At 47.7% G+C, this 13832-nt stretch overlaps 2 protein-coding genes across 2 annotated transcripts; one reads left to right on the top strand and one right to left on the bottom strand.

The window, feature by feature from the left end:
* The first annotated feature begins 2190 nt into the window (after window positions 1–2190).
* On the top strand, window positions 2191–4171 carry dpy30 (dpy-30 histone methyltransferase complex regulatory subunit). Its single transcript, XM_085356501.1, has 5 exons — window positions 2191–2228; window positions 2959–2999; window positions 3070–3117; window positions 3203–3345; window positions 4040–4171. The coding sequence occupies exons 1-5, from the start codon at window positions 2219–2221 to the stop codon at window positions 4110–4112; spliced, it is 315 nt and encodes a 104-aa protein (XP_085212627.1). The 5' UTR covers window positions 2191–2218; the 3' UTR covers window positions 4113–4171.
* Window positions 4172–4590: 419 nt separating this feature from the next.
* On the bottom strand, window positions 4591–10994 carry psen2 (presenilin 2). Its single transcript, XM_085356500.1, has 11 exons — window positions 10938–10994; window positions 10045–10194; window positions 9754–9956; window positions 9538–9679; window positions 9070–9137; window positions 8755–8975; window positions 8538–8636; window positions 7962–8021; window positions 7788–7874; window positions 7596–7711; window positions 4591–6664 (listed from the first exon to the last, which is right to left on the bottom strand). Exons 2-11 carry the CDS (start codon window positions 10180–10182, stop codon window positions 6509–6511), a joined length of 1290 nt encoding a protein of 429 aa, XP_085212626.1. The 5' UTR covers window positions 10183–10194; window positions 10938–10994; the 3' UTR covers window positions 4591–6508.
* Window positions 10995–13832: the final 2838 nt, after the last annotated feature.

Raw genomic sequence — 13832 nt, 5'->3', positions numbered from 1 at the left:
ATTGGGCTGAAGACCTGAGGGCTCGCCCAGGGACATATAGACTAAGAAGATCGACAAGATAACGAGGGGCTGAATTATTTATAATTTTAAAGGTGAGCAACAATATTTTAAATTCAATGCGATATTTTATGGGTAGCCAATGCAACTCAATAAGAACTGAGGTGATAGAGGCATGCTTTCTAGTGCCAGTCAGGAGGCGAGCCGCAGCATTCTGGACAAGCTGAAGTCTGTGAAGGAGAGCAGAGTGAAGACCAGAGGGAGTTACAGTAATCCAATCTAGAAGTCACAAAAGCATGAATGAGCTTTTCAAGATCTTTATGAGGGACATAGTGCTTAGCCTTGGCAATAAGGCGCAGTTGGTAGAAGCTAGATTTGATTACTGAAGACACTTGTTTGTTAAATTTGAAAGACCTGTCCAGCAGAACCCCTAGGTCACTAACTGAGTCAGAGAAAGAAGTGGCAAAGGAACCAAAGGTATCAGCTGGTAGGCCCCTAGGGATATGGTTGCCAAACACCACAATCTCCATTTTCTTTTCGTTCAGGATAAGGGAGTTGTCTGAAAGCCATTCTCTGACTTCTCTCATGCACTCGAGGAAGCAGTGCAACGAAGGAGCAATGTCGTCATCATCTAATTGAAAATAAATCTGTATATCATCGGCATAGAGGTGATAAGAAATGTTATATTTTTCAAAGATTAGTCTGTTACTGTTGCTATTTTTACCATTTCTTCTTGGAGCAACTGTAACCCACATTATTTCCTCAGGGATTAATAAAGTATTCTGACTCTGATTGTTTCAGCATGACCTGCCATTATTCAGTGACACATCTGCTTACCTGCATCTTTTGCTCGTTTCTCCTCCTGATGGCTTTGAACTGTTTTTGTCCATCTTGGTTTTCATTTTGCCCTCCAGTATGAACACAAGTCCCCCAACCTGAGGATCACCACAACATAACCTAACACACAGTTCACAGATTCACTTTGTCTAAGGTTTATTTCTGGGATTTCACACAACCCAGGATTCAAATCATGAATACATGATGGGCTTGGATTTACAACATTATGAATGAAATGTGCTCTATTTGGAAGCAGCTGGCCCCTCCCCTTTCGACGGGTTGTGTGTGAGACTTTAAATCATCAAACTGTAAATTTTAAATTGTTATTGATCCTTTACCCCGAGTCCTAAAGTGTAGATTTATTTTCTTACTCTTCTTATACATACTGTTTGTTTACTTGCACTGCTGTAACTGGAGCCTCGTCGTCTCGTCTCGTCTCTATATGCTGGACTGTCTGTAGCGGAGATGACAATAAAGTTTACTTTGACTTCAGCAGCGCGCAGGCGCACCGAGGGCTCTGTATCATGATGTCTGGTGTTTTCGTGTTTGTTGGTTTGTTTTTATGTTGTTTTATTTTGTGAGTTGGTTATTAGACGCTGCTCCAGCCGGTCAGAGACTCCCCCGCCGCCCCGCCCTCTCCTCCCTGTGCCGCCAGCAGCAGGCGCAGCTCGCAAACGGAGGGCGCCCTTACTCCCAGCAAAGGGGCGACAGAAAACCGATCGGTGCCTGTGACATCCCCAAAATGCGCTGGCTGATGTCGGGGCAGCATGAGTACGAGCATTTATTTATTTTTTGGCGAGGCCCGTGATGCCGCCCCCCGACACGATGCCGCACCGGGCAACCGCCCGTGTCGCCCGTATCTAAAACCTCTACTGGCTCTGGGTCTAAACAGAGCGCGTTGTGTGTGACGTCTTCTTTTGCGCATGCGGCCGCTTTGAGCGTTCACACTAGAGCGCGTTTGCTGTCGCATTTTATTTGTAGTGTTAACGAGCAGACAAAAAAATCGGATTTGATCAAAAAATCGGAATTGAGCATCAAGACCTGCAGAGTGAACGTAGCCGCAGTTTGCTGAGTTTGGATATTTTATGGGAAAATATTCTTGACATGATGAAAATAATATTCGTTACAGCAGAAGCGGTGTCTGCTTTACAAATTACTTCAGATGATTAAATTAACCTTGTTTTATTTTGTCTGTGCTCTCTTTTTATGACAACCGTTCTTCCTGAGTTACTTCTATGCTCTTTGTATATACGAAATTATATAAATGATACAGAAAACCAACAGTATAATTTATTGTGTCAAATTATGAATAAATAAAGGGTATTTTATTTTGAAGTGCCGCTGAGGAGACCGGAAGCATTGGTACGCCGGATCCACAACAAACATGGCGGACGGTAGGTTGATTGTTAGCCATTGATGGCGTTTTTCGTTGTAATTCGGGTTCTTTGCTCCGTGATTCCGGTTGATTTCGTTGTTTAATGGTCGCTTTGAATCTCAGCAGGTCGGTTTCCGCTTCAGGAGAAGTTAATTTGGCAGAAAAGAAGCGTTAATGCGGGGCTAAGCTAGCCCGCCTGCAGCGCGGCGCAGGCTCGGTGCCGATAACGGAGACAGCCCGGGAGAAACGAGCTGAGCCGCTCTTTGCTCCACTGGCTTCCTCCTGGAAACAAAGACGTTCAGAGATTTTCCTTCGACGGCGTTAATTCCGCAAACAGACTTGAAGATGTTCCGTTTAAAGTTCATCTACGCCAAACTCCATTCAGAAAATGTCCATTTCTGCGACTCTTCACTTCTCTGTATTTAAACGGGTGTATTTTTGCACCTGTTTGTTATTCCTGAGCTTTTTTATCAATCCGCCGGGGTCAGCATCGATACAGTTATAGATGTGAGTTAGTTTGTGCCAAACTTAATGGAAAAATCAGCCACTTTAGGCTCGTCTATCTGGCAGCACAGAGGGGAAACCATTTGTGTGGAGCTGAAATGGTTAAACCAGTCACGTGTTAATTGAATTTGACCACCTATGAATCAAATACAAGCAGGACTGATAAATGAATCGTTGGGGTGCTCATGGTGTCTCTGTGCAGCAGCTGCACGCACAGTTTTCAGCAGCTCTTCTTTGTGTTTCAGATCACACAGAGGTGGAGCAGTCCATGGAGGGACACACACCTGTGAGTAACACACACAAACACACACGTGTGACCTGTTTCTCTGATCAAAGTGTTTAAAATCCTCCTACAGGTTTCTGAAAACCCACACGCAGAGTATGGCCTGACAGACAACATCCAGGTAAAACACACACAGACACACACAGCCCTGTGCTTGATGTGAAGCCTGCCGCAAACTCCCAGCATGCTTTTCTGCTGCTCCTCAGAGGACGGTGGAGAACGAGAAGGCGAGCGCAGAGAAGATGTCGAAGCAGAAAGTGGACCTGCAGGCGCTGCCGACCCGGGCGTACCTGGACCAGACGGTGGTCCCGATCCTGCTGCAGGGGCTGTCGGTGCTCGCCAAGGACAGGTACACACACACACAAACAGAGTTGGCAGCTTGCGACCAATCAGAAACATGGACATGTCTACCTGCAGCAGAACTGGAGTGAGCTGCTGTGTTAATAACATTTATTCATACAGACTGACGTACTATTAGCCTGCTGCACGAGTACAGATGGGCGGGGCTATAAGTGTTTCAAGAGCTCAGGAAGTGCGGAGCAAAGTTTGGAGTTGCTTCCTGGATCAGCGCTCCGGTGTAGAAGAAACAAACGCCTCGCTGGATTCTGAAATTTCAAACCATGTCCTCCCAAACAAGAGCAGGAGAGGTCTATTAACACATTGTGAGTGAAGAAGAAACACCCAGTGCATCATGGGAATCCCCAGCAGCCTACGTCTATTGCAGCATAACTACGGAAGCAGATCCTCAGCAGTAGGGATAGTTTGTAATTCCGTGCTGGGCGACAGCTTCGGTGCTTCTTGTTTAATGGCGCTCTGATCGGCGGCGGCAGCGTGGTCGACGTGTTTGCCGTGTTGAACCTCGTCCATGTGTTTTCCACTCAGACTCCCAGAAGTGCTTCCGTGCGCCGCTGTGACCTGCAGTCTGCGCGAGCTCGTCCTGTCGTCTCATTCAGGAAATATTTACTCGTTAAAATTCATGTGTTGAACTTTCTGGTCTCACTCTGCCTAAAATGCCTCCGCTGAAGGTTTGTTTCCTCTTTCAGACCGCCGAACCCCATCGAGTACCTGGCTGCGTTCCTGCTGAAGAACAAATCCCAGTTTGAGGAGAGAAATTGAAGAGCCTCATTGGTCGAAGCCCGTTTCTGTTTGTTTTCTTTTTTTAATTAAAAATAAAGGATGTGAAAAACATACTGTCCTCTGGGCTTTTATTCTGAAAGGCTGATTTTGCTCTGTGCTACTAGTGAAAAGTTCTTTCAAACTTAAAGAGAAAAATTTGTTAAATGGGGTAAAAAAGATGAATAAAAACCTCATGAAGAGCGAGGAGGGGACGTAAGATCACAGCAGTTTGAGGAAAATGCTTTCAAGAATTTGTAACTTTAATTTGTACGTTTAAAAACAGAATTATTTTCAAATATGAGATTTAACTGTTCTGAGATTTAAATATGAATGTTCTGGATGTTTGAGGGGGAAATGGGTGCGAACATTTGTTTAATGCAGTTTCCAGACAAATAATCTGGAACTAAATGGAAGCTTTAAAAGACGAAATCAGTTTGACAAGAAAAATAATTTTTATTGTAAGAATGATAACACTGAATACACGACAGGAAACCAAAATCAGGAGCCAAACAAGGCTAACAAACCAGATTATAATAAACTTTATTGCACAAAAACAAAGAACTGGAACATTTAAGACCCGCCCAGGTAGTGTTGAAGCTACAGCAGATTATTAAACATGGAATCATCCAGAAAGCACCTGCTCTGTCTCTGTACGGCATCCCGCCAGGCCCAAAATTCAGTGTTTCTGTTTGCGTTCAGAAAACACATTAAAAAGAAAACGGCTAAAATAAATATATTAAAGTTATAATTAGTCAGTTAAAAAAGAGAAAATTTTGTTTTCAGTTTGAAAATCTGAGCAGTGCTGCCACAAACGCACAATCATCCAGCTGTATGCTTCCTGTCTGCACAGCAAGTGGGAAACTGTGAGAACACTTTGTGCACGCCATCGGCTCCTAACAAGACGTTCACAGTAACCATGAGCTTGTTCAGCTCAGGCTGCTCTGAACACCCAGTGTCTCTGTTTTTTTACACTCTGGATCTGGATGATGTCACTGAGAGGGGAGAAACCCAACGCACTTGTTTACGAGAGCAGCCAATCAGAAAAGAGCCAGCGTAAACACCTGAAACGGCTCGTTTCAGACAGGCTGGCTGCACTGAGGTGCGGTGTCAGGTAAAGAAGGATGATTACGAACTGGGAATCATGCAAAGCTGCTGTGGGAGAATCAAAACACGGAGCTAGAAACGAGCAGAAGAGTTCCAGCTTCATTAACAGCAGCCTAATTATGTCAGCGTTACTGTTTCCAGCTGTGCTCACGGCTCTTCACTCGATTGTCCAATGAAAAGTAAAGTAAAGTGTGCGTGTTAGTCCCCATAGGGAAATAGTTCCTCTGCATTTAACCCATTCACCCAGTGAAGCAGTGGGCAGCCGCCAGTGCAGCGCCCGTGGAGCAGCGTGTAGGGACGGTACCTTGCTCAGGGGTACCTCAGGGTAGCCGTTCAGTGGAGTCGAACCCCCGACCTTCCGATCATGGGGCCACCACTCTACCTACTGAGCTATCCCTGCCTGTATGAAAGGTCAGAATAGACCCACGTGTGACCTCTGACACTGAAGCTGCAGGCATCTGTGACGCTGCGAGCGCGGCTGCAGCTGTTAATGATGAATTCGTTCTATGTTCAGGTTTATAATGTTTATAAATGTTTCAGTGAGGCAGCATCGCTGACGTACGCAGCCCCAACGACTCAAATACAAAGACAGGAAACCCAGTTTGCACTTTTATTTTTTAACCTTTTTTCCCTTCTCGATCAAAATTTAAATCCCGTCTTTTGTTTCATTCCCAGTTTTGTCGCTCTTGAAAACGAGACCTCGTGTCTCCTTTAGGTTTACCTGCTTAATTAAAGATGAAATAACAAAATAATAAGAATAACAAACATCCTTCTGGATAAAAGTGTGTCAGCAGGAAATACCCAATCACAGCGCTCAGCAGCTGCTTCAGACTCCTCACACTTCACTTTTTAGATTCGGCCTCTCAGGGTTTCAGGTCATGGCCCTGAAGCGCTTCACTCAAAGTGAGCTCGTCCCTCAGGTAAGTTTCATTAGGTCACATGAACCAATCAGACATCCCACCTGTTTCCTGAAGTTAGAGCGATGAGCTTAAATTAAGTGAAGAATGACGGGAACGTCAGCCAATCACAGAAAGTGGTGGTGACATCACCATCACGGCTTCAGCAACACGACAGAGACTACAGACAGGGTTTAAATATCAGTCAGCAGGTGACGTAGAAACAACCTGAGCAGAAACAACCAGGTAACAGCCACGCCCACCTTCCACACACTCTTACATCAGTTCCTGTGGTCTGAGGACGAGCGCAGGAAACAATCTTTGTGCGTTGCATCAACAAAAGGCAGCAGTCCAGCGAGATAACGAAGAGGGGGGTGAGGTGGGCGGAGCTTTGTCTCAGATGTAAAACTGGTGAGCGGCCAGGTTGTCCATGAAGGGCTGAACCAGGAAGTCCGTGGAGAAGTAGAAGATGAGGCCGAAGGTGATGGAGATGGGCAGCGCCGGCAGAGCCTTCTTAAAGATGGCCAGCAGCAGCAGAGTGAGGCACAGACCCTGAGACACAGGTGAGACAGAGGCACAGGTGAGACAGAGGCACAGGTGAGCACAGGTGCAGGTTTAAGTGAGGGAGTCCTGCGTGCCTGACGAGGGCCTGCGCAGCTCATACGATTAGTTTTACATGTTTGACGTCGGCTCCTGTTGATCTCAGGTGGAAACGTTTTACTTTTCATGTTTCATTAAACTCACCTAAGTGTGATCGAGGATGGTGTGATGACAGAGGGCAGACAGGCTGTAACTCAGAGCTGTGAGGCGGGGCCGGGACACGCCGCCGTGGTGGATGAGCGCCGTTGTGTCAGCGCGGGATTGATCTTTTTTAGAGACATCGAGATCCTTCAATGCTGTGATCTCGAAGGATCAGTCTCGACTGATTGAACTGGTTGTAAGTGAGAACCAGTGCATTCAGGTCCTGGGTTGTGTGCGCCCCTCGCCCGCCCATCGCCCTGGTTACCTGTTTTCTGTCCTGTCTGCGGCTGTGGTCGGCGTGGTTTCATCTAAAAAACTGTCTCAGTAAATATGGTTACGGTCGGTGTGTGCTGTTACTCTGACCCAGCTCAGGTGTATCCTGTCACCTGACCCTCCTCACAGCCCCGCCTCCCCCGACCTCGGCTTCCTACTGTAAATGCGTTTAAATGCAAGTCTGTCCAAAACACAGAACATGCCAAAGTTTTGTTGCGTCACTTGTGACGTTTCTCTTACTAAATCAAAGTTAAGACTCTGAAGTTGAATCTAACGTCTGCGCACAAAGGATATTTTAACGTGTCCTCTTTGTGGCCACGAAGCTGTAATTCCTGCGCCAGCCCGAGCCCACGCCTGGCATCGTGGACGGGCGACGTCAGATTCTTGGTACACCTGATCCGGGTTGGTGTGACTGTAGACGCTGAGTTTGTTGTGGCGTAGATATCAGGGAGTCAAACGTAAAACTTACGATAAGAATGGCAACGAAGCAGGCGAGCGTCGTGTTCCAGTCGCCCCCGGTCGCCGCGGCTTTTCCAACCAGAACGCTGTAGAAGATGAAATCGCCGAGGCCTAGCTTCACGCCTCCTGCACACACAACAGAGACGCGTCAGAGAATTGCAGACGCCATTAACCTCGGACACCTGAGCGACGGCGGACTCACTGTCCTCCTCCATCTCGTCCTCTGGAAGCAACCTGGAGTGTCTGCTGGGAGGCTCCGCCCTTCCGTCGCTTTGCTCCACCTCCTCATCTGAAAAACAAAATGGCGTCCGAGCAGCAGTATTAGCTTTGTGGACGAACACACAAATGTGGAGATGTTATGGGCGCGATACCTGACCTGGTTCAGAGCGCTGAGTCTCATTGGGGCTCGCCATCCCCACCGTCCACACCATGGCGGCTGAACACAGAACAAAATGAAAGGTGATGTCATCGGGCTGCGGTTTTAGATTCGACCCGAGGATCGTGATCGCCTCAGGACGTAAGAGCGCTGCAGCGGCTCAACGTCAGAGTCTGAATCTGGTTTCATTATAGCGGAAGTTATTGTGTGACGGCAGCGTCACGGCCAGGAAGCCCTCATGAACTTGCGCTTCACGACGGGAACGTCTAAACAGCTGATTTACGAGTTTCTTATTAGCAAAGATCGAAAGGTTCCAGGAAGTGCTTCCCAAAAACCAACTTTCTGTTTCTGAGTTTCCCTTCGAGCTCGTCTCTGAGGCGCTTCCTCTGGGCGCTCCGAGACCTCAGAGCTGCAGACGGGAGGTCAGCAGAAGAAGACCTCGAAAGTTTGACCTTTAGTCGCATGTTCCTGAAACCTTCAGATTCCTCTTATAACGATCGGAGGAGGAAACAATCACAAACATTAGATAAACTGCAGAGCTGTTATTGATCGAGAACAGCTGCTGGAAGCACTCACAGGAGTAGATGAGGGCGGGGAAGATGGGCTCGTTACGCTCCTGAGCCGTTTCCACCAACATCCTGAGAGGACCTTTAGGACTGAGGACGGCCACCAGGTCTGCAACAGCACAAACAACCTGAGCAAAGCATGATGGGAAAACAGAGCAGCACCGCCGCTTGGAGCCGCCAGGGAGCTCTCCACGACCCCCGCCCCCAGGTCTGAAGCCTCCACTCACCGTAGACGGAGATGGCACCCAGGATGACCCAGGCCGACCACTCGGGCAGGTATTTGATGAAGACGAGGGCCATGAGGGCGCTGATGAGGATCAGGTAGGCCTGCTGCAGCTGGAGCGGGCCCTTCCAGTGGATGCAGATCATCCCCACCGCCCCGAAGTTCCAGATGATCACGCCCACCGTCGGGTAGTCCATCGCCAGGTTGTACGTCCTAAACACCTCCCTGGAAATCGGAAAAAGCAACACGAGCGTTGAGACGCTCCGTGACAAACGTTCTGCATCACGCTGTGGCGGCAGTATCCAATCACAGGACTCACCCCAGGTACATGAAGCTGAACCAGAAGAGCAGCATGAGGGAGGACAGGATGAGCCAGCCGTGGATGAACTGAACAAACACATCAAAGTGTCACTTCCTGTACTCGAATGCAACGCTAGTCTAGCATGCAGACGGAGTAAGCGATGGTGGGTCAATCAGTAACACGACAAGCAGCAACGCTCGGCGAGCTCACTACATCATCAAGTGTTTTACGGCGCGCATCATTTCCTGATATGGACGTCAGCGGGATGAACGTTCTTTCAAAGTGCGTTACAAACGTTTCACCAGCAGTGGGGGGAGGAGGAGTTTTCTGGGGGGGGGTCGGCTTTCCGTTCCCACTAAAAACAGGCTGCATGACATCACATGTGACATCACAGCACGTCTGCACTCAGCAGAAACCTCGGACGTCTCCTTCATCTACGTGAGCAACAGGAGAGGCGGGTGAATATGAGGAGGAGGAGGAGCTCACCTTGTAGCAGCGATACTTGTACAGGACGACCAGGAAGATGGTCATGACCACGATGACGCTGATCATGATGATGGTGTTCAGGACGGAGTTGAGGAGGCGGCGGCCAACGGAGGAGGTGTTCTCCGTGAACGGCGTGTAGATCCTGCGGAGAAAAACATCACAGTTAGCTGACAGGGGAGGAGGTGGCGGCGTGTGGCGGCAGGAGCGAGGACCTACAGCTGCTGGTCCGTCTTCTCCATGTAGAAGCTCACAGACTTGATGGTGGCAACCACGACGACCATGCATAGGGTGACGGGGATGAAGAGCATGATGACGTGCTTGGCGCCATACTTAAGCGGCTCTTCTTCCTCAGCTTCCACCTCCGGATCTGACCCGCCGCCGTCTGCAGCGGCCGCCCCCGGCCTCCTGCTTATCCCCGCCTGCACCAACAGAGGGCAACACATGGCGTCAGCGCAGCGGGACACGTGGGAATGAAACACTGGAGAGACTCAGTGAACGGAAACTGACCTTTAACCTTTTGGTTGGAGTGCCATTGGGGGGCGTGAGGTCTGAGTCCGGTATGTAGGAGGGGAGCGCGGGAGACTCGGACCGGACCAAGGCCGACCTTTCGTTGTAGATGTCTTCATCGCTGTCGGAGGCGTTCATGGCGTTCTGACTCTGCAACAACAGGAAACAGCACAAATCATCTGACAGGGCGAAAAACCGACGCAGGAACGCGATGACGGTCCACGATGACGGTCCACGATGACGGTCCACGCCTGCATCTGGTCCCTTTCTGACAAACCCGCCTACGCTTTTTAAAAAACTTTTATAACCAGCAGCTGAGACCTGCAGTTCCTCTGGCGTCCAGCAGGGGCAGCACTGTCATCCCCACAGACTTTGGTCTCTGTAGGTGATTTCCTGTGGGGCACCTGCACCTGACGAAGCTGTTTAAATCGCAAGCTTAAAGTTTGCATTACTGGGGGCGTGGCCTGTTTGATGACAGGTGGCTGTAGCCGTCTGTCCCTCTATGGACTCGTGTCCATCGGAGCGTCCTCAGCTCGACTACACCATCTCCAACCTTCTTCAAACCTTCGGTACCGCTCGTCTCCACCCGTGGATGGTGGAGCCCGGGATTCTAACCACCACCTGTCTCTGTCCTCGCACATGTCCACCCCACCTGTCACCTGTACTTCCGAGAGCCCCTCACATTAAACGTGAGTTCGTTTTTTCTCCTCCGCTGATGAATTCACGGCATTACCGGATCTGTCCGCTTCAAACCAGACCGGCTTCGGTGCGACTGACTGCGGCACAAAGTGCGCCTTTTCCGCTGTGACTGCGCTTTAACGGGCGGCTCTGTCCGCACACGGAAGCCATCGGAGCGATCGGTGATCGATAACAGCCAGAAAAAGCGAGTTTACCTGGATCACAGCGGAGACACCACAGCAAACACCGATCAGAAGACCCGGAAGAAGGCAGTCAGCTGACCCGCACAGCACGTGACCTGCCGCTACGTCACAGTATAGTTTATTGGCGGTTGTCAAAGAGCAAAGTGGTGCGTTACCGGAGTGTGTCAACAACAAAATCAAATAAATTCAAACCAAACAAACGCGTCTGTGTTAAAAACATGCTCTGATCACTTGCTCCAGTTCACTTTCATATCTGACCAGCTTCCAGCATCAGATTTCTGGTCGTTTCTTTTCTCTGTTGCAGTCACGCTTTCCTGTTCGGTGTTTTCCGATATAACGGTCTGCTCTCTGCTCTTCCTGTGCTTCTCATTTCTCCTCCTTTCCTCTGGATGTTGTAAAACCACGGCGCACTGCCTTTGCCGCCTTTCTTTCACTTTGTGCCGTCTTCTACTCTCCGTCCTGCTAACACTGACAATCCACTGAAAGTCTCTTTTTGCTTCCTTTGCTCCCATATCTGCTGCTTCGTTTCCCTTAACTCCAGGATGTGTTGTTCAAGTTACTTGAAAAAAGTAATCAGTAACTAATTACTGATTACTTCTTTTCAAAAGTAATTAATTACTTAGTTACTTTTTAAAAACACGATTTACACCCTGAAGAGGTGATAAAGCGATAGATCTTTCAGCCCAATTCTACTTTTTCTACATAATCATCATACAAAATGTAATCAAATGGAAAAGTCTCTTTTTTAACTTGTTTTATTAGTTTTAATCTTTTAACTTTATGCATCAAGCAAACATTTAATTATCTGCAACATTCTCTGACTGGAAGAAATTAGTTTAACATGTAAACCTATTTTCTGCACATTCCAGCACATAAAATAAAATATTTTGTGTGTTTACACTCAGTCTTTCAAATAGATGCAAGTAAAACACAGCAGAAAATAAATAAAGTCAAAGACTCAGCGGTCCTGTTGCTCTATTTTCACCTGTAAAGCAGGAGTGGGGCAGGCGGAGGTTTACCCTGGTGCAGGTGTGCCGCAGCAGTCAGTGGAAGAATCCGCGAGTTTCTCTGTGAATGTCACATTACGTAGCTACTCGGTGCTTGTTTAGGGTTTTTTCGCTGTAAAAAGAAGTTTTCTTCCCACGCACAACGAACACTAATGTTTTTGTCACTTTTTATGGAATCAAACTCAAAGACATTAAAATATCACAAATATTCATGTTTTCAAAGCTTTCTTGTTGAGACAGGAACAAACTTTCTGTTTCTGTCCTGAGAGTGGACAGCTTACATTTACAGATGTGGAGTTTGATCGATGAGGGAAAAGCACGAGAGTCTTTCTCACTAAAGTCAGTAAAACCAAATAACACGTTTTGGTACAAAAGTACAGATTCTGATCAGATGCTGTCAGAGATGAAACTAACGATATGTTTCCATAAAACCCGAGTAAAGGCAAATGTTTCTGTATCGCTCTTCTGTTTTTGAAGGAAGCTTTAAGGAGACTCTGTCAGGACAGGGCGGGGCATGGACAGGTGTGGGGATACTGGGATGTTACACCTGTAAGGAACGCTGAGTAATTATACAATGAGCCTGTGTTATTGAATAGTTGACTTACAAGAAGAATACCATCATTAAACCAGTTTTCATAAAAGAGCGATTTGATTTGTAAAGAATGTTACAAGATGTTCCAAATGTAACATATTTGTGAGCAAATGTTGAGCTTTGTTATAGGTGTGTGGTGCAGAGAGGAAGGACTGGCAAATTAACAAAATCCAAGAAACTCCAAATGAAGCCAAAAAAGACACAAAGCGTTTCAAGCAGGATAAAAAAGCTAAAGAGAAAATGGTAAATGGCCTGCATTTGTATAGCGCTTTACACATCCAGTCATCCACACATTCACACACTGGTGATGGCAGCTACATTGTAGCCACAGCCACCCTGGGGCGCACTGACAGAGGCGAGGCTGCCGGACACTGGCGCCACCGGGCCCTCTGACCACCACCAGTAGGCAACGGGTGAAGTGTCTTGCCCAAGGACACAACGACCGAGACTGTTCAAGCCGGGGCTCGAACCCGCAACCTTATGATTACAAGGCGAACTCCCAACTCTTGAGCGCTCAAGGTGTTCATAACACAGACACACTGAGGGAGATACTGGTGGAGGATACACGAGGAAAGGCTGAGTTTTACGCCCGACCTCCTGCTGTACCGTGTTCAGCCAGGACGAGTTTCTACGTTGTGATGTGACTCCCTTCGCTTCCTCAACACTGAGCTCCATCATTTGTTTTTAGCAGTGAACATGATGAACATGGATGGACCTGAAATGCAGGTGTGACCGAAGTGCAGACTTTAACTGTTTAGTAATCACAGACGTTTTTAGTGCACGGTCTCAATTTTCAGAGGCTCTGAAATAACAGGACAAACTCACATCATTTAAACACGACTGTCTTTCATACTTGGATCAAAACTGTGTCTGCAGCACGTTAAGCTGCTGGTTGTGGTCTGAGATCACTGATGCTGACAGTGCTGTGGAAACCAGTCTGCCCACAGCAGGTCTCATTAGTGTTAACAGGGTGCTGGAATAATCCAACAGGAAAATCCAGGCGAGCGCTCACTGAAGTCGGACTCTACAGATATTTATGACTCTAAAAATAAATATCTCTTGTATGCAGGGCTCTAGACTAACTTTTTGCCATGGGCGTACCGGTACGCCTAACTTTTTAAAGTTAGGCGTACCGGCACAAAAGTTAGGCGCACACAAATTTTATAATAATTGATATAATATAATGTGTTTTTCTGGATACACTGTGCTTTTTCAGCATTCAAAGATTGATGACACCGTGTCAGAGCACTGGCTATGAATTTCAGAAGGATCAGGCCTTAACAGAAAAGTTAGCAATAGTTCTTTTCC

This window comes from Diplotaxodon limnothrissa, linkage group LG6 (assembly GCF_057381915.1).
Source record: "Diplotaxodon limnothrissa isolate DT_005_m linkage group LG6, D_limnothrissa_male_GT1.1, whole genome shotgun sequence".
NCBI classification, from domain to species: domain Eukaryota; kingdom Metazoa; phylum Chordata; class Actinopteri; order Cichliformes; family Cichlidae; genus Diplotaxodon; species Diplotaxodon limnothrissa.
The sequence above is the reverse complement of the archived record's forward strand: the minus strand, read 5'-3'. Positions and strand labels throughout refer to the sequence as shown.